This window comes from Nicotiana tabacum, chromosome 3 (genome assembly GCF_000715075.1).
Source record: "Nicotiana tabacum cultivar K326 chromosome 3, ASM71507v2, whole genome shotgun sequence".
Lineage (NCBI taxonomy): Eukaryota > Viridiplantae > Streptophyta > Magnoliopsida > Solanales > Solanaceae > Nicotiana > Nicotiana tabacum.
This window is the reverse complement of record NC_134082.1, coordinates 150,193,089-150,219,581: the sequence shown is the minus strand read 5'-3', so window position 1 is coordinate 150,219,581 and position 26,493 is coordinate 150,193,089. Positions and strand designations below refer to the sequence as shown.

The 26,493-nt window shown below is 36.2% G+C and overlaps 2 protein-coding genes across 2 annotated transcripts; one reads left to right on the top strand and one right to left on the bottom strand.

Annotated features, from left to right (window-relative positions):
• The first annotated feature begins 14,273 nt into the window (after positions 1-14,273).
• On the top strand, positions 14,274-21,473 carry LOC107760631 (choline-phosphate cytidylyltransferase 2-like). The gene is made up of 8 exons (XM_075250054.1): positions 14,274-14,617; positions 15,624-15,737; positions 17,793-17,888; positions 18,122-18,164; positions 18,447-18,602; positions 18,761-18,841; positions 20,737-20,835; positions 21,053-21,473. Exons 1-8 carry the CDS (start codon positions 14,433-14,435, stop codon positions 21,206-21,208), a joined length of 930 nt encoding a protein of 309 aa, XP_075106155.1. The 5' UTR covers positions 14,274-14,432; the 3' UTR covers positions 21,209-21,473.
• A 4,234-nt stretch (positions 21,474-25,707) lies between these two features.
• On the bottom strand, positions 25,708-26,211 carry LOC107785242 (putative E3 ubiquitin-protein ligase ATL44). Its single transcript, XM_016606496.2, has one exon. It carries the CDS (start codon positions 26,209-26,211, stop codon positions 25,708-25,710), a length of 504 nt encoding a protein of 167 aa, XP_016461982.2.
• Between the last annotated feature and the right edge of the window lie 282 nt (positions 26,212-26,493).

The window sequence follows — 26,493 nt, the reverse complement described above, 5'->3', positions numbered from 1 at the left end:
ACTGAGAGTAGAATTTATTTCTCTCAATGTTGTCACACTCATTTCGTAATCCCTTTTCACTTGCCATAGGTGCTTTTTCCGTGCTGCTGTAACTTTTGCCCACCTGGTCCGTAATCTTGCTATGCTAGCCTTGGATCTTTCCAAGTCTTTCTGGCCTTCAGCGACCTGATTCCTTAACCCTGCTATCAACCTTTTATCAGCCCGGTTTATCAGTTGGTTGTTGGCATCCATTTTCATCTTCCGGATCTGAGCTTTGAGGATCTCGCTTTCTCTGGCTAGTCTGTTCTTTTCTCCCTTGTCGGCAGCAACCTGCACTCTGTTCTCAAATTTCAGATCCTTAATCTGTTGTTTCAGCTTGCCTATTTCGGCAAGATATTCCCGCTCTTTAGCCAACCGGTCCCAATGTTCTTGTGAGGACTTGGCAAATTCTTGAAGGTGAGGTCTTTTAGTCGGCCTTCCAGATAACATTTCCCCTTTGTACCAAGCCTGATATCCAGATGAAACTTCCCCTCTTGCTTGATTCAGCACACAAGTATTCGCCTCTAAGTATTGACATTGGCTCCAAATCTGGCGGACCCTTGCTTCAGGAAACTGTCCATCAGAACTGATCTCAATCTCCTGGGTGCTTAGATCCTCATCTTTGGGCACTATCTGACACCTCCCAAGTTGCCTCAAAACCCGATACGGTGCATAAGGTTGAATGTTTTTAAGTCCCATCAAGAGAAAATGGGGCCTAGCTCCTGGCATGTATATGACTTCGTCGATCGGTAACCATCCCAGTGTCCACTGTATTTGACTGGCGTTGAGGGTCCGAAAATATGAGGTCCATGCCAAGACTCCTTCAGGTAGGCGGACCTCATTAATTCTGGTGTAGAACTCCTCTATGCAGGTCTTTTCAGAAGAACCATGGCTCAGGAACTGGGCTCGGTGACATAGGTGTTCGGTCATCCACATTTGCAACAACAAGTTACAACCTTCGAAAAAGTTTCCTCCGGCTTTGTAGGCCGTGAGAGCTTGGAACATATCAGATACAATCACTGGCGCCAACGTGCTATCTTTTTGAGTGAGCAAAGTACTGACGACCACAGCTATCTTTATGTCAATATTCCCGTCTTTTCTTGGGAACACTAAAAGCCCTAAGAAGGTTATCATGAAAGCAACCCGTCTATGTTCATCCCACTTTCGACGGTTACTTTTGCTGCACAACTTGTTTTCTGGCTTGTCGAATCCTCCTATGTGGCCATATCTTTGGTATATGAAGCTCAGAGTGCAAAAACCTTTTGCCAAATCAGGGTTATGGATTGTTCTAATTATCTTTAACGAGTCCAGAAACCGGTGCACCGCTACGGCTCTTGGAGCAACCAGGTATTTATGCCTCAATGGAACCTCAGTACTGCCGATGTACCCTGTTATTTCCTCTAAAGTTGGGGTGAGTTCAAAGTCCGAGAAGTGGAAGACATTGTGCGCAGGGTCCCAGTGAGGGACCAGTGCCCTTATAATATCTTCTCGAAGCCTGATATCCAACAAACTCGTCAGACCTTTCAGATGTTTCTTGATTTCGTCATGCCCTTCTTTGCCTAAATCATCCCACCATAGCTGCAACTGGAGGGGAATTTTATTCATGATTGAAAAAGGTTCATTTTGAGTCGTGCTCATTCTGCACATTTATTAATAAGATTAAACAAGCAAAAATTTATTTGTCTAAAAGAAAACGATTTGATCATTTTTCCTAACAAAAAAAAACAGATCTTCCGAACACGACCTTTCAGCACTTCAGGGACGAAGATTTTGAGGTTGTGTGATTTAACCAACAAATAATAAAAAAATGAAAAATGATAGAAATGGCCGTTTATACAAAGTCAGCCTTCCGGCATTCCTTTTGGGAACATTCGGCTATTTTTTGATAAAAACGGCATCACCCGACTCTATGACACATTTTTTTTCTATTTTTACAAAATGGGTGGTTGGACCCGACAAGGGTTGCCTACATATCTCACGTCCTGTGAGAATCAAACCGGCGTAGTTCGCCCTAACATAAACTAAACTTGTAAACAAGACTCCTTTCTTTTTTTTTTCAAATAAATTAAACTAAAAAACAAAACATTTTCATTTTTTTTTCAAAATTTCGGCAGGGTTTTGATACTACTTGGACATTGGTTTTATATTTCTAAAAAGTAGTTATCTCCCTACACTGCTATTTTCTCTTCTTTTTTTTCACAATTTTTTTTTCAAAAATTCTTGATTTCAGAAGCCGGTCAGCATGCAGATCTGAAGCAAATAAATGTGCAAAACACAGCAGGATGCATCAGGATGGTCTTTTTCCATTTCAGGTTGCTAGTCCTAGACGGACCCAACCCCTGTGTTGAGTCCCCTAAGTCAAAATGCAACATGATGCAAATAAGCGTTCCTACTAGGGATCCGGCATGAAGTCACATTATTCTATGTTTAAAACCTGGGTCTATGTTCTAGACAGTGCACCCGAGCGGACAACTCGAGTTGAGGAAGGAGCTCTTTTCCGGGAACCAGAAGGCCAGCCGGCTTAGAAACTTTTCGAGCCTCTTTTATTTAGGGTATGACACTAACAGAATAGGGAGTCTTAACCAGTAAGCACATCCCCGGAGGTAAGAACAGAAGGTTTCGGCACAGTTTATATGTACAGTTCAAATAATATCAAAGCAGTAAAAAGCATCATTTTGCATATTAAGCACAGATCATATGAGAATATCAGATAATAAAGCCAAAATACAATAATTAATCAAGCTCGAATTTCTAACCCTGAACCGGTGGTTCTGGGCAAAGCAGTTTCTTATGTCCCCAGCAGAGTCGCCAGAGCTGTCACACCTCCTTTTTACCGCACCCGCGAGGATACAGGAGTTTTTTTTCAATTAAAGGACAATCGAAACGGGATTCGTCTATTTATTTCAGAGTCGCCACTTGGGAGATTTATGGTGTCCCAAGTCACCGGTTGAATCCCGAATCGAGGAAAAGCATGACACTGTTTAACAGTCTGCGAATCAGAAATCCGGATAAGGAATTCTATTAACCCGGGAGAAGGTGTTAGGCATTCCCGAATTCCGTGGTTCTAGCACGGTCGCTCAACTGTTGTATTTGGCTTATTTATCTGATTTTTAATACATGTTAACCTTATGTGCAAATTTTAACTTTTAGCTGCTTTATTGTTATTATTAGAAAAATGTGAACATCGTTCGAAACGTGTCTTTGGATTGCATCACATGAAATGCACCCGCAATTCGGAACACATTTTTTTGTTCAATGTTTTCGGAATTTGGATTTGGGTCGCATGAAATACGCACCCAAATTTAAGAAGGTAAGATTATTAAACACGCTCCTAAAGCGATTAGCGTATTGTTATTTTGGGGAAAAGCCGTGAAATTTCTAAACGACCGATCCCAAAATCTATACAATTATTATCCATTTATTGAGGGCCCCACAATTTGAAATTTACTGCGGCGAGGCGCACCTCCTTTATTTTAAGGACAATCCTAAAATTACTACATTTTTTCTATTTTTATTTTTCGTTCGTCTCTAAAATAAAAGAAGAGGAAATCCTAATTGATTACATGCTTGAAAAAGTTACCACTTAGTAATTATTAGCTTGAGACAAATGTTAGTGAGAAGGAATATTACTAAAATTGAAAGTACAAATCAAATACGGAATTGACAAATATTATCAAAAAGGAAACCAATTATCATATAACTAATTTAATTCACATGGTTAGATGAATTGAACCATTGGAATTATTTGTTTACAAATAACTAAAATCAAAAAAAAAATCATCCTTGATTACTAATGCTTGCTATAGTTTACTAAATTTAATCATTAACTCAACTTGTTTGAACTCAATTCATGCCTATTGGATTAATGATTTTAATGGTTATTACCATGATCTTAACTTCAAATGTAGTGTATCTACAGATTCTATGGAATTACTAACTGTTTTTATTTTTATAATTAGGTAGACCTAGACCAAACAAACCCCTTCTAAACAAATAAACTGCCTAAACCAAACCATAATGCCTAATTCACAAAACTCATGCCTTGGCTAACTATTCAAGAATAATCTATTGTTTCAGGTTAATACCAGCTCCAACTATGATTACTTAAACTTGTTTAATTCCAACAACTCAATACACTTAATTCGAAATGAGATAGAATTCTAACTCACATACACTGGGAACTATTAATAGTTTACAAATTACAGTTTATAATCAAAAGAAAATAGTTCTAGTCAAATATAAATTCCATCGTCCATATTCTTAATTTGAATTACAAAGATAGACTATACATCTGCCTATCATTTGACTATTAAACATGCAAATACAAATTAAATACTGGACTACTTGAATATTTCTTTTCACTACAACAGCCGCATCACAATGATTCGAAAGTGTACCTGATAATAAAAACAAAAGAAGAAAGTGAAGATCAGTAGACCAGTAGCTAACAACAACGACAATCAGCACCAATACAGAATGACGACCAACAGAAATAATCCCAGCAATCAAGCAGTCCAGAAATCCAGTGAAGTAATGAAATGATAACAGAAAACTAAACACAGACAGATGCATGGAAACAGTAGTTTTCTGTTTTGTCAATCACTCAAAGAAAGCAACCTAAAACTCTTAAGCCTCTCACTCCAACTCTTAATGCAAAAGTTTGTATTATTTCCAATTCTATGTCTATTCTTCTCTCTCTGTCTGATTTTTCAGATTTTTCTCTCTTCCAGTCTGCCCCCTTTCTGTCCAGACCCTCCCCTCTCTTTATACAAGTCTCTTCTTTTCCCCTAGGTGCTGCCCGACCCCTCTTTTTTTTTGAAAAATCAGAAATTGTTCCCTTAAATCTGCCACTAAGACTGCCTTTTCCACTTAATCAGCCCCCCATTTCCTTTTGTTCCCCATTAATGTATTAATTAATACACCCATTAACAAAGCACTAACACTAAAATATTCTCCTAACTGTTTCATTCCCAAATTGCCCTTGAAAACCCTTAATATTACCGCCCTCCTAACACAAACACTACTGCATTACAGCTTTTAAATCTGAAATCTGTTTTCAACTTAACAAAGATTTGAAAATTAAACCTGACTATCAACTATAAGCAAACTTATTTCTGATTACTGAAGGACTAAGGTCAGAAATCAATTGGAACAAATGAACTTGGAATTAAATCAATCCAGACTTAACACAACATAGAACTTAACAAAATCCTTAAAGCTGAAACTGAACAATAAAAATCAGAATCAACATGAATGCAGGATCATTGTCAGCCTATTGACAATTCTCTGAAACTAAGTATCCACAGATCAACACACACAACAACTGTTTGACAAACTTACTGGTCTATAAACAAGGACGAATTAATAGACGAAACTAATTAACTTATTGCTTACAACAATTGATACAAAACAATCAGACCCAGATAATCAGGCAATTCACAGGCAATTTCAGTGGTATTGACAGAAACAGAGATTAACTGGAAACTAATTAATCGACACAACTCATTAATCCATTACACAAATTATAACACATAACAATTATATCGAACCTAAACAAATGAAAGAATTGGTCCTATTGAATATGAATAGAGTCAATTGACCAAAAGAATTTCAAAATCAATACAGCAAATAAACAGATACGTAGAGAAGGAAAATGAGCAAATACAAAGGAAAGAAAAGGAAATACCTCATAATATCAGAACTATACGGACCCAGTCTTCTAAACTCTGATTCGGACACTTTGAGATCAAACAGACCTTAGTCGAAGTGTTCTCAACTGAAAACACTTCGATTAAGGTCGATTAGACCCCAATCTTTTGTTTAATTTTGGACAGATTCCATGATTTGGAATTTTAGGGTTCTTGAGGGTCTGATTTGGGGCTCGATCATTTCTGGTCAGATTCGAACCAAACCAAGTTTGGTTTGGTTACGAGTGAGGTCAGGAGAGTGACTGGTGTGATTTTGGGGTACATTGGGGTAGTTTTAGGTTTTGCTCGAATCTTCAAATGAAGATTCGAGCAGTTCCAGGAAGATTCTACCTAAGATACTACCGGATTCATGACGAGGATGGTCAGGAGAAGCTATGGTGTTGATTTGGAAGCCATCGAAAAAGGTTGGGTTTTCAGGCCAAACTTTGATCGAAGATTCGAGACGTTGGGGCCTGATTCGAGGGATATAGGTTACAAATTTGGAACGGGGAGGTCGATGGGATTCTATGGTGTAAAGATGGGGTCATTTGGACCACCGGAATCGCCGTGAGGCGATTTCCGGTGGGTGGTTGACGGTGGTTGCAGGCGGGGTTCATCTGGTCTCTGAATATCAGAGACGAAGGTGGGAAGGGGGGTATGGCCTAGGGGTCGTGGGGTGATGGGTTAAGCTTATATATGGGGGAGGGAATTGATCCTGGGCCGTTCGATCTACTGAGATCAATGGCCCAGATCAATTCACTTAAAAGGAAGGATATCGTTTGATTTTGGTTGGGGGTATGGGCTGGCCCGGGGGGTAAAGTGGATCGGGTCGTGGGGGAAACTTGGGACCGTTGGATTAATGAAGATGAACGGTTTGGATTAATATGCCTGAAACGGTGCCGTATTAATCATGCAGGGGCTGAACTAGATCGTTCGATCCAGTTTGATCAACGACTCAGATTTGAAGTGCCAATACGGCGTCGTTTGGATTTGGTTGCAGGTAGACTGGACTTGGCCGGGTCTTTTGAATGTTTGGGCCTGATTTATGGTCTAAAATTTTGGCCCAAATCAGATTTTGCCTTATATTTTCAACCCTTTTAATTTTCTTCTTTTAATTAATAATTTAACAAAATTCTAAAAATAAAAATGTAAAACCGAAATTAAACTACAAAATGTTAACTCTTATCAACAATTATCACACAAGTAAAAATATTTAAAAATAAAATCACACGATGGCACACTTTAAAGGCATATTTTTCTTCTTTTAAAACCAAATTATGGTTTGATTAATTCCTAATTACACAATCAAATCCTAAATATGCATGCAACATATATTTTTCTATTTTTATTTTAATTAATTAAAATAGGATAAATATTCACAGACAAAAACATAAATAATTATCCAAAAATGCCACGTAAATCCTAAAAATTGCACACCAAGAGAATTTTGTTTTATTTTTGATTTCTTTTGGAGTAGTTTTCGTGAAGCAAAAATCACATGCTCACAAACATAAGGGCCCATCTATTTAGAGGGCTTCTTCTTCTTCCCTTGCCCTACAACCTCCATTATTGATGTATGCAATCTCCGTAGCACTTCTTCTCTTCAAATTTTTTATAGATTCATGTTTTTCTTCTTCTCTAAGTCTATATTTTATTCTTCAAGCGAAGAATGCAATGGAAAGTCGTGTAGTTTGTCGTTGTGGAGTTAACGTTGTTGTGTGCATAACCTGGAAGCCCACCAATCCGGGTAAAAAGTTCTTAGGATGCTCAAATTATGGTACAATTAGTTGCTATAATTTTTTTAGGTGGGTGGACCCACCTCTTCCAGATCATTACAAACAAGTAATTTCGGGACTGCTATCAAGAATCACGTCAATGAGTAGCGAAGGAACAGGGAAAAACAATATGTAATTGCGTTTGTTGTTGCTGCACTGCTCTTTGTAGTATTATTCTTAGCTTAGATCTTTTTATTGTATGCTTATTCTTAATAAACAATGACAATGTCAAGTTTATGAAGTATTTTGCTGTAATAAAAAATTATACTTGGTATTAACATCTGAACATATATTAGACAAGTTCAAAATAACTATTTGAATGTCAATAGTAGGCCATCAAATATGCACACTAGCAGAAACTAGTTTATTACTGTGTCTAAAACCAAACCAAAACAACATTAACTAAGTTTTGAATATTTGAGACCAAATCTTCCACAAAATAACCTACAAATAAGTTCTGATACTAACAGACTTAAACTTTCACAAAAAGGAATATTTCTTCAAATCATTATGGTTGAGGCAAATTGAAGTTGGACTGAGATTGGCTTAGGTTTGGCTGAGTTGAAGAAGGAGCTTCGGATTGGCTTAGGGTTGCCAGAGTTTGTCCCCTTCTAACCTGTTGTTGAAGCTGCCTTTGGGTTACTCCATTTGTTCCTTTCCACCTTAGTCCAGGTGCTCGATATCCAAGATCAATATTGGTCTGGCTAGCATCAATTGTTTGCCTAGGATCATGTGTGACATGTACCTTAACCCAAACGACATTCATATAGAAATATAATTTTAAACTTAGTATAGTAATTAGACATAATAATTGGACAGAATTTCATATACTTACCCTCTCTATGACTATCCATGATTCACCAAACAGTATTTCAAATCCAGCAGTCCTAGGCCTTCCACCTAAAGTTCTAAGAATTTGTTGAGGAGTCTTTGATCTTTCTTCTGTTGTTCCAGATTGTTGTATTCCTGATCCACCATCGGCAGTAGTTCCAGAATTTCTTTGTGTTGTAGATCTAGTTGTTGCAATAGTAGCAGATTGTTGTGCTGCAGATCCACCACCACCACTAGTACCAGAATGACCTCCTGATGCAGCTGCTATAGCCTGGGCATTTGCAGTACTACTCCTAATACCATCAGTTGGACTTTGCCTTTCTAAACACCCAGAATATAAAAATTCAGCAAAAGACTAAAAAACACATAAAGCATAAAAAATATTTGATTCTAACCAAGATTGCACAGTCTTTCTTGTTATGCCCCAATGTCTTGCAATGAGAACATGTGATTGGTGTCCCCTTTCTTGATCTCTTACCAAATTTCTTTGTAGGTTCATCTTGAGCCTTTCTTCTATGTTTCTTAGGTCTACCAGGCATCTTAGTAATTACAGGAGGCTCAACTTGGAGTTTTGAGTTGGAGGTCACATCTCCATGTTGGTCATAGGTTGTATGTAACAATTGAATGCCTTGAGGTATGTTTTATTCTTATACCAATGCTCAACATAGTCAACAGTGCCATACTTTATAAAAATTGCACAAAGTGTATAGGAGCGGGGTATGCCTTTCCGCTGCCACATGCTACATGTGCACTCCTTCTTTATAAAATCAACTGTGTGTTTATAAATTCCATCTTGGATATCAAATCCAGTGTCCCCATTCTATTTATATTCATGCTTGGTGGCTCTTATAGATTGCTCTTCAATGTACCCTAGTGCTATAGGAGATATATCAGAATTTCACTTTGTAGCAAATTCTCTCATATCAGTCATCCTCTCCATTACTTCCATTCTAATCTCTTCCAACATGGTTATGATTGACTTGTGCCTAGAAGTAAGTATCCAAATATTGAAGGTCTCACACATGTTGTTCTCCACAACATCACACTTACTACAACCTTTAAAAAAGGCCTTACACCATGACTGTTTGGGATATCTAAGTAAGTCTTCCATTTATCCTATTGCCACCCAATTCTGCCAACTCGTCTAGTTTAACCTTCAGAAATGCTTCAAATGAAGCTCTTGCACAACCCCATAACTTTTTCTTCTTTCCTCACCACCCCAGGTTTTCTTCCAGTTGCTCCATATGTGCCTTGCACATATTCTATGCTCAGAATTTGGCATCAATTCAGATACAGCTTGAACAAGTCCCTTGAACAACAAAAATACACTATTAGAGTTCATCCAATGCAATCGTAAATGTTAAAGTAAAAAATGAGATTAAAACAATACACATACCTTCTGTATATCAGACATAATTGTCAGTCCTTCACCTGCAGATTCTGTCAGTTTCAAGTCCTCCATTAGACACCTAAAAAACCAGGACCAACTATTCTTGGTCTCTTTCTCAACTACTGCCCAAGCAATAGGGTACATCTAGGTATTACCATCCTTAGCAATGCATGACAATAATTCACCTTTACACAATCCCTTCAGAAATGCACCGTCAAATCCATTTATATTTTTACACCCTTCTAACCAACCTATTTTCAAAGCATGTAAACAAATGTATGCCCCCACAAAGACCTCTTTGCCAGGTTCTATTTTTTTTAAAGTCCTCACCACAATAGTGCTGCCTAGATTAGTAGTTCTTATCATGTCAACATAATTATAAATCCTAGCAAACTCCATTTTTTAATCATCTAAATACTTACCCATTACTTATGTCTAGCCCTGGCACATATTGTTTTTCCTACATACACACCATACTAAATCCTTATCAACTCTTGCAACTTCTTGAGCTTTATGTCAGACTGATTAATGATCTTATCTTTGTAATGTTTAACTATCCAAACTGTATTAGCAAGCTTGTTCCTTGTGACTGGGAAGCGTGAATGGACAAGGTAGTATGTGTTAATAATGAAGTTCTATGTATGGCCCTATAAACTGCCTAAAATATGCCATCTACATTTACTAGAATTCAAACATGTTGCCCTGACCCTATTCCCCTCATTTGGTCTCAACTTTAATTGAACTTTCCTCTGTACAACATAGTATTGTAAAGCAAATCTAAATCGTCTAACATTTTCAAAAACCATTCCCAGTTGAAAAATAATTTTCTTACAGTTAAGGTCAAAGTAAACCTTTCTATTGTATCTTCTTAGAGGAAGGTTATGCACCTCATCATCTGCATCATCATCAGTACTATTCTCACTCCCTAGATCTGAACTATCTAGGTACTGTTTATCCCCTCCCAATTTACCAGCATATTTAGCAGTCTTGTCCTTGTAAATGTCTTTAAATCCAGGGTCAATGCTTACTGGGCCACTAGGTAGCTCATCTACATCAACATCGTTAGATCCCTCTTTCCAGTTCTTCTGATTTACTTTTGTCTGTCTAGCAGCAACAAGGTCAGCTTCTATATCACTTGTCTCTCCAACAACATCCTTATCGGCATCATAAAATGAGTCATCTGTATCCTCTTCAGTAGAAACACCCTCATATTCACCATCCTCACTCTTAGAATTACTCTCAAGTTCATCACAATCTGAATCTGTGGCTAGATGAAAGTTGTAGAACTCCCCTTCATCCGCAATAGACTCTTCTATATCAACACCCCTCCCTTTCCCCTTCCTCTAAGTGAAACAACCACTATTTATATTATTGATGGGAGAGTTTATTGCCCTAACATTAGCTCTACTTGTTTGCCCTTGTGGCACTTCACTAAAACGAGTTGTTTGCTCATATGGGATATCACTGGGGTCCACACCACTACTTGACATTTCATCCAATTCAATATCAACACATTATATATTAACATTGTGACATAAATAAACATCAATAAAATCCCAATCATGAAAGTCTTTGCAAAATTCTAACACATCAGTATCATACTTAATAAATCGAAATGGTCATTTTTATTGACTCGACATGCAAATTTTTCCACATCTAAGTACCTCATATCATTTACCCATTTGTTGAATTGAATAACATGCAATTCATCAATGTCAGCAGTTACAATAGAAGGCCATGTTATACCATTTTCAAACCTCATTAGTGGGCCAACTATCAGTTGTCCCTGATGGTGAAATTGTAATTTCACAAGAGCAAGCATCCTGCCTCATTACGCCTATGAAAATAAGATAAGATAAGTCCAAATCAGTAAAATATTCAAAAGAAAGAGACAATATTATTTGAAAAAGAACAAGCAAATGCGGGAAAGGAACCCTAACTAGACAATTATTTTCGGTATGATAAAAACTCCTAATTTAACCCTATATGCCAAATCAACGATGGAATTGACAAAATCCAGAGAAAAAAAATAAGAATTTAGTATGTTATTTCAAAAAGTCCTAATTTTAAACCCTAAATAATGAAAGAACCATTGTATGCATACAAAATATTATTCTACCACGATCAACTTTAATAACGAATAAAAATACAAGAAAACAACCAAAAATTTCACGAAAGACAACACTCAGACCTTTAATGACTTCTATGTTTCTGGTGGAGGAGAAAGCGACGGTATTCGATTGTCTCAGATTCTTATTTTGGGACCGTTTTTGAAAGAAAAAGGCATAAACACAATCTTCAGATGATCTAATGGAATCCTATGACAACGTTCACTCTATTTTGAGCAGACGAGTGAAATGTTAGACGGGAATTGAGAGAGACAATTGAAAATGAAAATGAAATTAGTGTTTTAGGGCAAAAATGAATGGGAAATATTTGGTGCTTAGTGGGTTTTCGCGCCTGACACGCGACAGGTTTTTATTCAATAAACTAACTGGATTGTCACGTTTGTGATGAGTCATAGGTAAGAAGTGTTTATTAGTTCACTTATATTCAAGTTTAAGTGTTTATATAGGAATTTTGAAAGTTTATTTACGTGACAATAGGGTACATGTTTAAGTGCCGGAGGCATTTTTGCCGTTTTAGTTTGAACCGAATGCGTAAAGCAAAACGTAAAGCGGTAGAGGCGTGCCCTTTGGGACCCACAATGCAAGCGCTGATACGTGTCATTGAAGGGGAAAAGTATTTAGGACCCACAGCACCACGAGGCTCTACCAATTATTCCCGCTGCATTTATCCCTTTGCTTTTTGAGTTACCCAAAAATATAAATGAGAAAATAGATTCATCACGGCGAAAAGGAAGAAAATAACGAGAAAATTAGGAAAGGAAGATAAATTTGTAGATTAAGAAGACGACAGGAACTGAAGGAACTACTCTATTCTGTATTTGCATGTCTAAGGCCCCCACCTCAACCCCCAAACAAAAACAAGGAAATATTGATATTCCATATAATTTAAATTTCTATTTTGTTTTTTTTCACATTTGATAATCATATGATGATCTGTACGATATTTTTTTTAAAACTTACAAATTTATTTGAGATATAATTATAGTTGTTGTCATACACTAGTTTTCTCTACCAAATTCTTCAAACGAGCTTTCCTTTTTTTTTTTCCTGTCATTTTATTTAACAAATTGGAATTTAGTGATGTGGAAGTATCTCACATATTATGTGTAGATTTTAAATAATATAAAAGAAATTAGGAAGTCTAGATATATTAAAAATTGTGTTTATGCTGTTGACCTTTTGATGTTTCTTGTTCCAACAGGCAGGGGTGTTAATGGTTCGGTTCGGCCGGTTATTTTATAAAATTTGTACCATACCAATTTTTCGATTATTCTATTATATATAACTAAAATTAGACTTTTTGAAACCGTCCCAATCATGTCGGTTTCTTTTCGGTATCGGTACGGTTCGGTTAATTTTTGGTATTTTTTTAAATATCATGTAAAATTCACCAGTAGAAGTAAAATTGCAATAACATACGTTCTTTTATAGGACTTAGCAAAACTCTCTAGACATTTTTACTGTTTAAAGGGTGATGAATTAAAAAAAAGATGGCTAGAGTATAGATCCATCAACTATTCTACAATATTGTAAAAAAAATCAAACAAAGGCAAAGAAAATATTAATCATACGAGTTAAAAGATATACAAAACTAGGACTCAAGAATAAAGTCTATAGAAGATTAAATATTCAAAAAGATACATCTAAATTATATGAAAGGAAACATATTCAATACATTGTAGTTTGCTACTCATAATCGCTATAATACTTTGTGTCTTGCTAATAAAGATACTTGAAATAACTTAGTTTAAGTAAAAGTAACATAATAGGTTTTAGAAATTAGTATTTTGAGTTTAATTACTTGTTGGCTTATAATAATTTTCATAATTCCAAGGCTCAAAGAAAATTTAATGCATTATTATTTTTAAACTTACTAAATAAATATATTTTCTACATATAAAATTTATTCGGTACGGTTCGGTATTTTTCGGTTTATTTTTATAAAATAAAAAACCTACTCTAATTATCAGTGCGGTTATAAATTTATATAAAAACCTACAATTTCTTAAAAAGAAATCTAAAAATTAATTCGATTTGGTACGATTCGGTCGGTTTAGTCGGTTTTCGAATATCCATTGACACTCTGACAACAGGAACAACTATATTATGAACTTCCAATCAAGAGGTTGTGAGTTCGAGTCTACCCAAGAGCAAGGTGTGAAGTTCTTGGAGGGAAGGATGCCGATGGTCTATTTGGAAACAGCCTCTCTACCCCAGGGTAGGGGTAAGGTCTGCGTACACACTACCCTCCCCAGACTCCACTAAGTGGGATTATACTGGGTTGTTGTTGTTGTTGTTGTTGTTGATAGGGATTTGCCCACTTTCCTACCCAAAAAAAAAAAAAGAGGAGAAAGTTACAAAATAAACTTTCAGTAATAATACTAACATCATAGAGATAAATATAATACGAGTAAAGAGAGGTCGGGCGCGGTACCCCGTGTTGAGGGTGTGTGATGCTAGCAGGTGGGGTGGGGGCTGGATTGGAAGAAACAAAAGATGTATAAATAAGAACACAGTAATTCCAATTTGGACGTTACGATTGCATATTGGGAAGCACAGCAAATTGCAATTGCAATAGCACAGAGAGAGAGGGGAAGAAACAATGGAGAATGGAAGCGAAGATCCACAATTACAACAACAACAGCAACAACAGCCGCAGCCGCGACGGTTGAAACCGATCCCACCAAATCCACCGCCAACAGATCGACCGGCCCGTATTTACGCTGACGGTATCTACGATCTTTTCCACTTCGGCCATGCTCGCGCCCTTGAACAAGCCAAAAAACTGTATATTACTTTCTCCTCTATTCTCCTTCTTGTTTCCCTTTATTTACTCATGGTTTTTATAACCTCCAATTTTGTTTTTTTGTGGCATATTACTCCATGATTTTAGAAGTAATAGACTTTGATTGTAATAAAATTTTCCAGTTTCTATTTTTTATATTATCAAATGGGATGCTAGATTTCTGACAGAACTAAAAAGATAATGGTAATTGGTATATTTTGTTCAGTCATGAGAGGGATCCCATCATAGGAGAAAAAGAAAGCTGGTTAATTTGTATTGCTCTGCCTAAGCCTCGGTGAGAAGAGTTACATCATAGCTATATTGGTAGGAAGATAAAGGTATCTAGTGTTGTTTAGGGAGTTTTGGCCAATAACTTCCCTTAGCTGTACTTCAAACTCAAACTACATCCTTGTACTACCACGGCGAACAAAAAAAATCCCTAAATTATCCAATATGTCTCACAAGTCAGGAGAACTAACAGCCTTAACAAAAAACATGCAACTTCCCCGCAAATGCTACTATCTGTCCCCTCCACTATAATCTTCAACATCCAATAAAATTTGTTTTTTTATCACGAAAGTGCTGTTATATAATTCAACCGGCAGCTAAGAGATCGCGCATGATTTGGTTGCATGGAAAGAATTTCTAGAGCCTCTATGGGTTCTCTGAACTTGGGAAAGGCTTTGCGTTGTTACGTATGGATGGTGAACTAGTGTGGGGCACCGCTATCTTCCCTTTTAACAAAGTTTTGTATACTTCAAGGATGTTTTTTGTTCACTATATGACGGTTTAGGATGTAACTGAAGTTGGATATAGTTCAGGGATGTTATTAGCCAAAACTCATTATTGGGATGTGCCATAGTTAGCCTGTAAAAGGGAAAAACAGTAAATGTTTGCCTAAGTTGCATTTTAATTTACTTTGGATTTTATTAGTTGTAAGCCATGACAAATTTGTGAAATTGAACTGACGTTTTACTTGGACTAAATTATTCATTGCTTAAAATGTAGGTTGCCCAACACTTATCTTCTTGTTGGATGCTGCAATGATGAAATCACCCACATGTACAAGGGAAAAACTGTTATGAATGATAAGGAGCGCTACGAATCTCTGCGCCACTGCAAGTTAGTTCAATGGAGTTGTCAATTCTGTTAAAAGTTTAGCATTTGCTTCAGTCAGATTTACTGAAATGTTTTTTTCTTATTGCGGTAATACTGAAATGATCAAGTGTCTAATTGTTCATTCAGTTGTCTGGTGTCTTCAGAATACGTATTCAAAAATATGAACTTATATGCACCTTTAAATTTATAATTTCGTGTAGATGTTTCTTATATTGTGTGTATTGAGGGAAACTTTGATTTTTAAAATGGATGTCGTCTGTAATTTATTTTTGAAGTCCATTCTTTTGTTTACTCTTATTTTGTTTTGTTCATTTGCCTTTTAGTTCCCAATGAGATGAATGGTTGAGGTCACTTCTAGCTATTTTGTATAAAAATGTGGTTTGTTGGTGTGAGATAAGAGACACAAGGGTGAGGGTGAGGTGTGAAGACGAATGTCTTATGCCTGAATTTATTTATAGATTCAATTTACAATTTACATAGCATATTTACTCCATGTGGGAGACTACTGTTATGTTAAACTAGGTATGACTATTTAAACTTAATTAGCTAGCTCCTCTTCAAGTTGGTGCATCAAGTTGTATGTTCCAAGTATGTGACACGTGACCTGTTAGAGGATATCTGCTGAATGTTGTATGCAAGTTGATCGTTTGACTTCATCAACTCTGTGACAATATTTCTTCAGAGTATCTTTTCTTCGACAAAGTCACAATAATATTTATGTGCTTGGTTTGTCATGAAATTCTGGATTCGATGCATTATGAAATACATTGTGATTATCACGACTAACGGGTGGCACAATTAGCTCATGACAATGTGATCCACTCAACCCGCCCATGTTCTTTTTATCCTGAGAGACCAGACCGAATATCTTTTTCTTTTTCGATAAAGAGTCTAAATCCAATAAATAGAATATTTGGTTGAAAGAGAGCTCAATAAGGAATACAAAAAATAGAGTGAAGTGCCACAAAACCTTAGAGAAAGGGTCTGAAACTGATGGAAGATGGAACAGGATATTGAGTTAAGTTTGCTGAATAGTGTTGGAAAACAGCCATCAGAAAAGGTTGCTGAAATATCCTGTTCGAGGGGAAAATATCGTTTGAACCAAAAAACTCACTGCGTAATTGCTAGAGATGTCGGAGCTAAACTTGACAACTTAGGGTGCCGGAAAACTTAAGTGGAAGTGATTTAGATGGCCTACTTGATTTGACTTGAAAGATGCTGGAAAGAAAGATTGGAAGTGGTCATAAAGATGATAAAACAAAAATGCTCTCTGGGATTTGACTGAAAGGTGCTAAATAATAAAGGAATTTGACTTGACAAGTGGACAGTCTTGGGCTAGGGGTAGGTGATAAGAGTTGGTCAGAACCTCGATGGGGGATTGAGATTGACGAGTCACAAGAAAGCAGTTTACCGGAAATTACCTCACGGGCCAGCCGATGAGATATTTTAGCCCAAAAGTTTTCTTCTCTTAGATATACCTTTTGGGTTGTGCTTGCATGGAAATTTCTGTCTTATAGTGGTACTGGATTTTGTGCAAGCACTCATTGAAGGTTACAGGGCAACAATTTCTTCTCCTGGATTGTCACCGGTATCTAAGTTACACTTCTCGGCAAACTTCTGATAGCAAGGGCTGATACTGAGCGAGTAATAAGAGATAAGAAGAAAAGACTGAGAGAATGCGTGAAACCTAATGTCTGATCCTGTTATAGGCACACGATAAAAACATATATTGGTAAATAATATGGGACACTACTTATGGGACACTACTATTACTCTGTTGTATTACACCAAGCACAACCAATTACACATAACTATCTAATAGTAGGAATTACTGTTCTGATTCTTACTGGATTTTTTGGTTTCTTAGGAGGTGATATGCATGATATTGCATGAAATCCTACTTCTGAATATGTTCTTATCTGAAGCTGCACGTGCTGTTAGCCTGTTAGAATGTCTAATAATGTAATTTCTGATGGGTTATGTCACCCTTTATCTTAAATTGTGTTATGGGTGCTATATTGTCCTCATTTTAGGTTAATCGTGTATGCATTGATGCAGATGGGTTGATGAAGTTATTCCAGATGCGCCTTGGGTTGTTACTCCGGAGTTCATTGAGAAACATCAGATTGACTATGTGGCACATGATGCTCTTCCGTAAGGCTAAATGGCCCATAAAATTTTTAGTTCTGTTGATCTACATGAGGTCCTTGTTTCCTTCATTCCTTGGAACTGATATTTAGAGAAGCTTCTGATATTATATTCGTTATTTTACTTTAAGATGGATTAGCTTTGCCTAACTAATTTGTATTATTTGTTTGTTTTGTGTTTTCTTTTGGTTCATAGATATTTATCTTTTAATATTTCCTCTTCTTGTCTCGACATGTCAGTTATGCAGATGCAAGTGGAGCTGGAAATGATGTTTACGAGTATGTAAGTCCATAATGAACTTCAGTTGTATCATAATTCATAGGAGACTTTCTACCTTATTCCTTAATGTTTCTTTTTGAAAGAATTGAATTTGTATCTGTACAATGTTTGTGTGCATATACCAGGGTATCTGCAACTTGTGGATCTTTTTTAACACGCTGTATGAAATTCGTTCTTGATTTACTCATTGTTGATCCTCCATTATAAGATTTCTAGTTTGATATGCTCTCTCAATGCATGTTGAAGCTTTGTCTGATGTGAATATTGCAAAACCTGTGTTATTAGGTTAAGTCCATTGGTAAGTTTTTGGAGACCAAGCGGACTGATGGAATATCTACTTCAGATTTAATAATGAGGATTGTAAAAGATTACAATGAATATGTGATGCGCAATTTGGACCGAGGATATTCAAGGAAGGATCTTGGTCTAAGCTACGTGAAGGTATGCTCTTTACTGTTTTAATTGGGTGATTTAATACCTTGCCTTTCCCAGGAAAAAAGTGTTTTAATTGGATGATGTAGACTTTCTGCTAGCATTAGCTTTACATTTCGCTTTTTATTTGCTTTGCCACGTATTAACCTCATTATTGCTTCTTTTAGGAAAAAAGGCTGAGAGTGAACAGGGGGTTGAAAAAGTTGCATGAGAGAGTAAAGAAACAACAAGAAAAAGTGGAAGAGAAGGTATACTCTTCTTTATATGACTTACAAACTCTAATGATGCATTTCATTTCTTTAATTTCAAATGCGAGTTTGTGTTTGGGAATATAGTTGGCAATTACCTGGAAAAAACTGGGGAAAGGATATTAAGATCCCTGCCTGTCCTCCAGCCGCTAGATCTTGAGTGTCTATTTTTCAAATGGCACTTTGAGCAATGAAAGGGTAGTATTGGAAACAGTATGAGCACGCGTAAGGTAAAGTTGAGTTGGAGGATACAATTAATAAGATGTGAATAATATGAAGTGTTACATGGGTCGGTTTGGCACATCCTAACGGTATGAGCACGCGTAAGGTAAAGTTGAGTTGGAGGATACAATTAATAAGATGTGAATAATATGAAGTGTTACATGGGTCGGTTTGGCACATCCTAGACAAAGGCAGATCTAAGACTTCTAGAACATGGATGCACCATTAAAGAAAGGAGCACAAAGAAAGTATTAAGTGGGAATTGAACCCTATTCCTTTGGGTAAATAACTCAACATTTAATCAAGTCCACCATTCAACCTTATTGGAGCATGACTACCAGCAGATAATTTTAAATCAATTCTTGGAAATATGTACATAAAATGCCTAGTTTGGCGGAAAGACCATGGGTTCATGTGCACTGTATCATGGGGGTAAATTTGCCCCTGATCCTAGAATGGAATTCCAACATTATACCATCACTGAAAGTGAGGGAAAAGAAACATTGCTTTGTGTGTTAGGTGTTCAATTTTTTATCATCTCTGTACAACTCTCATTTCTCGCGTTATTAGATCCTTCATATTTTAAGCTGACAGCATTTCATTAGGTCAAGTTGTCACCCTAGGAGATGAAGCATTCACATTATGTCATGCATAGGTACTTGGATAAATAGAGTAGCGATCCGTATTTTCATAATAGCTATATTAGCATGGATCCATGCTTGTGCATGTGGTTGTATTTCCTTATGGGTGATATGTCCAACCACTTTTAGATGCAGCAGTATATTCCTTGGTGAAAATGGTTTGACTTTGTTGGGTCCGCATCGGTATGCTTTCCTTTGTTGTGAGAGTGCTGGAGTTTTAAAATTAGTGCTAGTAGTTCGCTCAACCTGTAATGAAGTGTTCATGAGCTTTTGGGTTTGCTTGCCTTATGATGTGGCTTGGTTGATAATACTCCCTCCGGTTCAAAATACTTATCCATTTGCACACCCCTTAAGAAAATAAAAATAGGTAATTTGACTAAACTATCCCTAATTAAAATTTCCTATTTAATGATATCATAGAAAATTAGAGTAATTTAAAAGACTTTCAAGGAATATGTAAATAAGGGCAATTATGGAAAAATAAGGTTAATTCTTTCTTGATTTGGTAAGTGGACACTTATTTTGAACCAACAAACAAAGGTTAAGGGGACACTCTTTTTGAACCGGAGGGAATATATATTTATTTTGTAAATGAGCTTGCATCCGATTATGGTTAATGTTGTGCTGCTCTGTGTATTACTACCTTCTCCGTAAATTTTCCTCTTACTATTCTACTGATTAGTCATAATAGTTTATCACCTAGTAGAATTTGGGTGGAGGCAGTGGGAGTTGCGATTTTCTGATGAATGAGCTATGATAGCAGATGCTACTTCTCATCTGAGATGCTAGGTTTCCGTGTGAAAAAAAAGCTCTCTGAATTGTTTGTATAAAAACGTAAAAAAAAATTCTTCTCCGTGATTCTTTTTACATCTTCTGTAACATGTTATCATAAATGAAGCAATACATAGTCGTTCTGATAGCTCTTATGTATGTTAATGAAATGAACATAAGAAGATTGCCTGTCATCATACTCTTTCAGTCTAAGCTATTTATAGTCTTCTAGCACAAAACATGAAAGACTATTTATTGCAGATACAAACAGTAGCAAAGCATCGGAATATTTGGGTGGAAAATGCTGATAGATTGGTTGCTGGTTTCCTTGAGATGTTTGAAGAGGGTTGCCACAAGATGGTGAGATCACTCTCCTGCTTTTCCCATCCCCCCATCCTTCCCACGCTCCTCTTCTCTTGTCTCTATCTTGTACTCAATCCCCTATAGTTGCTAGGCAAAAGAAAAATTTAGCACTAAGCACACACAAGTGATTTCACATTGGCAACCCAAAGTGCTGAATGTCCCTGTATGAGTGGTTTAACTTCGCTCGTCTGATCATGTCTTGGGATTTCAACAGGGCACTGTCATAAGAGACCGGATTCAAGAACAGATAAGGACCAAGAGTATAAAAGGGCTTCTATATGACAAAGAAGACGACGATGATGATTATGACTACTATTATGGGAGCACTGACGATGATGAAGAATACTACGATGGTGAAGATGAAGACTAGGGTTCCTCGCTTTTTCGAGTTATGAACAGTAAGGTACTTTCGTGGCGAGCTTCACTGTGTAAAGTGTAGCTAATGAATCAAGTTGGTTGAAGATGTATTACGTGTAACAGTTGGGTGCGCCTGCGATGTGCATGTTTTCTTTGGTTAGGATGTAGTTGCAATTAGTTTTGTTGTAAAACCATGATCAAGCATAGTCTTGTACTGTAGCGCTGTCAAACAGAGTGATTTGTCTAATATGAGATCAATAATTATATGTTTTCGAAAATGCAACTTTCTTGTGGCAAGTGCATATTAAGGACTCAGTTTCTTGACTTCATATTCAGGAGCGACCACTCTATACAGCTTCTGCAGAGCAATTTTAAGTCTGCATGCGGAGTATATATGCGCTTCATTTTTATTGATCAGGATTAAAAATCTCTTCGCAAATTGACTCAACTTTCTTTGTCAATCAAAACGTTGCATGATTAAGAAACATTAGAAAAAGATTAGAAAGAACAGAACCACAAGGATTAGCATAAAAATTTAGATCTTTCGAGCTATAGGATAGACAGCTGTTTCATTACCATGTTTAGCTAGTAGACAAGTTGAACAATCATACTTATCTCTATGTACTGGATACCTAATTAATAATCCAGATAAGCTAGAGAAATGGTTAGATTCAGCAATTAGTTTTGGTCCATTTGGAATCCATTATATCATTCGGCACGCCTAATTTCTACTTACAGCTATCTCTTACTCTTGGATGTATGAAATTTACGGCCATTTCATTTATGGCATTCCACGTTAGAAAGGTACGTACATGGTGGAAAGTGGAAACCTCATAATGGCCAATTAGAAAGAATTTAAGACTCTTTTAATTGATCCGTACGTTCTAGTATATTTGTCCAACTTGCCTGATTGTTTACTCAGTTTTTAAAGAAAAAACAAACATCAAGGATTAACCTAGCCGTCCACTTATTCGCTTAAATTTAAAATAACTGATTGATGTATAATATATAAATAATTCAGGTATAATATGTATATAGTTGTGTATAATCAGTATGTAATTCTTATACAACAACAATAACAACCGAGTAAAATCCCATAAATGAGATCTGAGGAAGGTAGTGTGTACGTAGACCTTAGCCCTACCCCGAGGAAGTAGAAAGACTATTTCTGATAGATTTCGGCTGAATAGGACGAAAAGAGATAATATATCAGTACCATCAACAGAAACCATAAAAATAGTAACAACATCATAAGAACCAGAAACTAGATAAAAAAACACTAACAATACCCGGTAAATAAGGCCTAACGCTATGCAAAACGAAGAATAGTGTGAACATAACATTAACCACTAGCAGTCTAAGACAAAACCCTATCAGACTAGCCTCACACCGGTATGAAGTAGAAAAATGCTCAACTACCTCCTAACCTACAACTCTAATACTCGACCTCCACACTTTCTTATCAAGGGCCATGTCCTCGAAAATCTGAAGCCACGCCATGTCCTACCTAATCACCACCCCAATACTTCTTAGGCCGCCCTCTACCTCTTTTCGTACCCGCTAAAACCAATCGCTCACACCTCCCTACTAAGGCATTTGGGCTTCTTCTCAGTACGTGCACGAACCATCTGAGCCTCGCTTCCCGCGTGTTCTCATCCACAGTAAAAGTAAATAATCAATATCCCTTTAAAAATTGAAAACTTCCCCATGATCTAATGTTGTCATCTTATTCAATGACTACAAATTGGACCAAAAACTTCACGTGTGATGATTGCAGATTGAAACTCCCCACCAAAATTTTCAGAGATTAAATTCAGTTCTTTTTGAAAGTATAGTTAATCATAAACATTTCCTCCATAGTGCGAATTTGTATCTTAATATTTTTTTTTAACTATTTTTTTTTAACTAACAACGGAAATTTTTTTAGGAGGTAAATTTTGGTTATTAATCTGGACAATGGGAAATTTGTTCGAACTTCAAATGCAACCAATTTGTATTTCCAGAAGAAGATAAAAAGGTTACAGCTAGAAAGCAAGAAAAAAAGTGTTTCCAATTAGTTCACATAATTTCAATTTTGATAGTATATATATCAGTGAGAAGAGACCCTATTATAAGATGTGCATGTTTAACTTCCGACTACATTTACCAGTATCTAAAAACGAAAAACTAAAGAAAAGAGAGAGAGAGTTTCCATTTGGTACTTGCATTTAGGGGCGGCAATCGGGCGGGTCGGATTGGACGGGTAAAAAACAAGTAATGCAAAAATGAATAAATTATTCGATCCGACCCATATTTAATACAGATAAAAAATAGGTTAACTGGCGGATAATATGCATATCCATATTATCCATGACTTCTTGAGTATGATCACTTTTAGAAAAATTTCTAGTCTCCCAAACTTGAGAAACCCCAATTTGAGGCTTTTCAAATGTAAAAGCTAAACCCATTGATTATCCATTTTCTAAGTGGATAATATGGTTCTTATCCATATTTGACCCGTTTTAAAAAAATTCATTATCCAACCTATTTTTTTAATAGATAATATGAGTGAATAATTATTTTTTTAAAAAATCATTTTGCCACCAATACTTGCATTATATAGTCCAAGATATCATGTTATATATGTCAGTAGTGGCGGAGCTACTCTTATGGATGGCGCGAAACTAGAAAATTCAATAAGGGTGTTAAAAATTTGAACATCCTTTGTTGGTGGGCTATGCATAGGTGTTCAAAATATATTTTCCAATTAATAACAAGTGATTAATATTTTACCCTATACACAATATAATTTTTTCGGCGAAAGATATTCAGTTGACCACCCTTGGCCACACATAACTTCCCCACAGATGGAAGGGACAATTGACACTCTTTTGCCAAAAAATTATATTGTGTAAATACGTTAATCTTTTAATTATACATATATATTATATAATGAATCTCCTAATTTTTATATGTATATTTACTTTCTTAGAGTTTAACACCCTTTGGGGAAGATTTTGGCTCCGCTACTGCATGTCAGTGTATCAACTTCTATTCTCACCTTTTAACTAGACAATGTGTGTGTGAGTTGACAACATAAACAAAGCGACGACAAATAGGGAAAAAAGAAAAGGGGAAGAAAACGATATACCAAAAGGCGATTTAACTACTTTATGTGAAATAAAAAAGACAAACAAAGTGAGAATACACTAAGAATGGGCTTCACTTTTGGAGAAAAATAAAATTTCCAAGCCAAATTTTGAGTTGCTAGTTTTGTCTACATATTAGGTTTTGTAGATATCATTTCCCTCTTGGTATGAAGTTGTTTAATCGCGAATTGTTGTTTTACTCGTATTTCTAAGGTTGCTTGGCCAAAATGCAACAAACACTTGCAAAAGCTATGGCCTATGTTGATGGTGAGAAGTGGTCATCTTTATACTAGTATTTCTTGGTTCACTTTGGCTTCTTTGGATTAACTAATGAAATAGACACATAACATTAAATTTAATAAATTAAAAATTAAGTCGTCAAAGGAATTCAAGATTTCCTAAAAGAATATTCTAAGTTCGTTTACACTTAGTTGGAGATTGTCTAATAAAAAAGTTAATCATGTGGTAGTCTTTCTTTCTATAGCTAGTATAGTAATTTAGTACTTTGATTTTTGTTGCGTCATTTGTAATAACTTTTCTTCTAACTAAAGTTACAATTTTCCTGGTATTTAATTGTTTCTACCTAACAATTCATATTGCTTTGCTCCAAATTCGGAAGAAGCTAAACTTTGATTCAAGACTTGAGTAGGAGTAATGATAGATTTGCTATCTTATATTCCAGCATTAAGAGATGCTAGCTAGCCCGATCCTCGATTGACGCAAAGGTGAAATTAAGATTTGAAGTTTATGCGTTCGGTGATGTAGAAAGGTTTTAATTGGCGGTTTTAATAATTTGTATATATTTAATAAAAAATTTAAGACAAATATAGAGTTTAAATTAGAAGCTACTAATTTCGTCGAACTAGCGAGCGCGGATAGTTTAGAATTATTTTAATTTATATGACACATAATAGATGTCCATAAATTGGTAGACAGATAACTAATTTTGGTGAAAAGACATTTCTCCCTCACACAATCACAACAACAACAACAATCCAGTATAATCCCACAAGTGGGGTCTGGGGAGGGTAATATGTACGCAGACCTTACCCTTACCCCGAAGGGTAGAGAGGCTGTTTCCAGGAGATCCTCGGCTCAAAAAAGCAACAAGAGCCAATATATTAGTACCATAAAAATGCATAATAAAATAACATCAATATAAGAGATATGAAATACAGAATACGAAATACGAAATAGATGGTTGGTATAGTAAAACTAGCAGGTAAAGCCCTGCATCAATAGACGACCAATGACATTCTTAGTCTTACTAGCACACAATCACAAAAGTGAAAAATTTAAATTACACTTGAGACGAAAACAATTACAAACAACAACTCTCATCATATATATAAGACATTTCAATTAAGAGATTTGACAATATATTCTACAAAAACGGCAAACAATTACCAGAATTGAGATGAAACCTACAAGTAGGGCAAGAAGAATGCGAGAGCAGCCATTTATCAATACAAGCAACATGGAAAGAATGATTACATTGAGGAAGAACCCTAATTCTCTCTCCATCCATGAAATCCAACAAGCAAATAGCACAGCTTGAAACTGATGATGATGAAGAAGAAGCACTAGAATTTGCATTATTATAAGTAGATGTTGGCAAAGCAACCATATCTTTTTTCTTAAGCCCTGTGTTCATTCTCTTTGAAGCTACCCATTCAACTGGCTCAGAAATAGTCCTATGAGTGCATTGAAGCACACATTGTAACATAGAGTTTAGGCCAAGAGCACAAAGCAAAGCACATATTAGGGCTGCAATTATCACTGCTAAGTTGAAGTTTAGTGCATTTTCAGTGTTATGGGGTTGATCAAGAAAAGGGGTTTTAGGTTCAAGAATGGTTGGGCTTTGTGTTGGAGGGAGGGGTTTAGCCATGATTGTCGCTTAGAAGATATGAAGAAGATATGAGGGAGTGAAAAATGAGACTTAATTCAATGGTATAAAAGAGATGGAAAAGAAAAGAAAAGAAGTGGTGGCATAGGATATTATAGGATGTGGCGAGTTGGTTATCCATTGTCTAGCCTTTTTAGTTTATGCTATCAAAAAGAAAGAAAAAGATCGATGTTTGGAACACCCTCTCTCCTCCCCTCTCCACTTCCCACAAAGAAGATAAAAGAAAAGAAATAATCAATTAAGAACATTTGTTCACATCCAAGA

What these genes read in the sequence shown, in the direction of transcription:
- LOC107760631 (XM_075250054.1), top strand. Translation starts at nt 14,433, where the DNA reads ATGGAGAATGGAAGCGAAGATCCACAATTACAACAACAACAGCAACAA. An exon ending in CTTGAACAAGCCAAAAAACT is followed by an intron (nt 14,618 to 15,623) that starts GTATATTACTTT and finishes CTTAAAATGTAG; the next exon opens with GTTGCCCAACACTTATCTTC. An exon ending in GAATCTCTGCGCCACTGCAA is followed by an intron (nt 15,738 to 17,792) that starts GTTAGTTCAATG and finishes GCATTGATGCAG; the next exon opens with ATGGGTTGATGAAGTTATTC.
- LOC107785242 (XM_016606496.2), bottom strand. Translation starts at nt 26,211, where the DNA reads ATGGCTAAACCCCTCCCTCCAACACAAAGCCCAACCATTCTTGAACCT.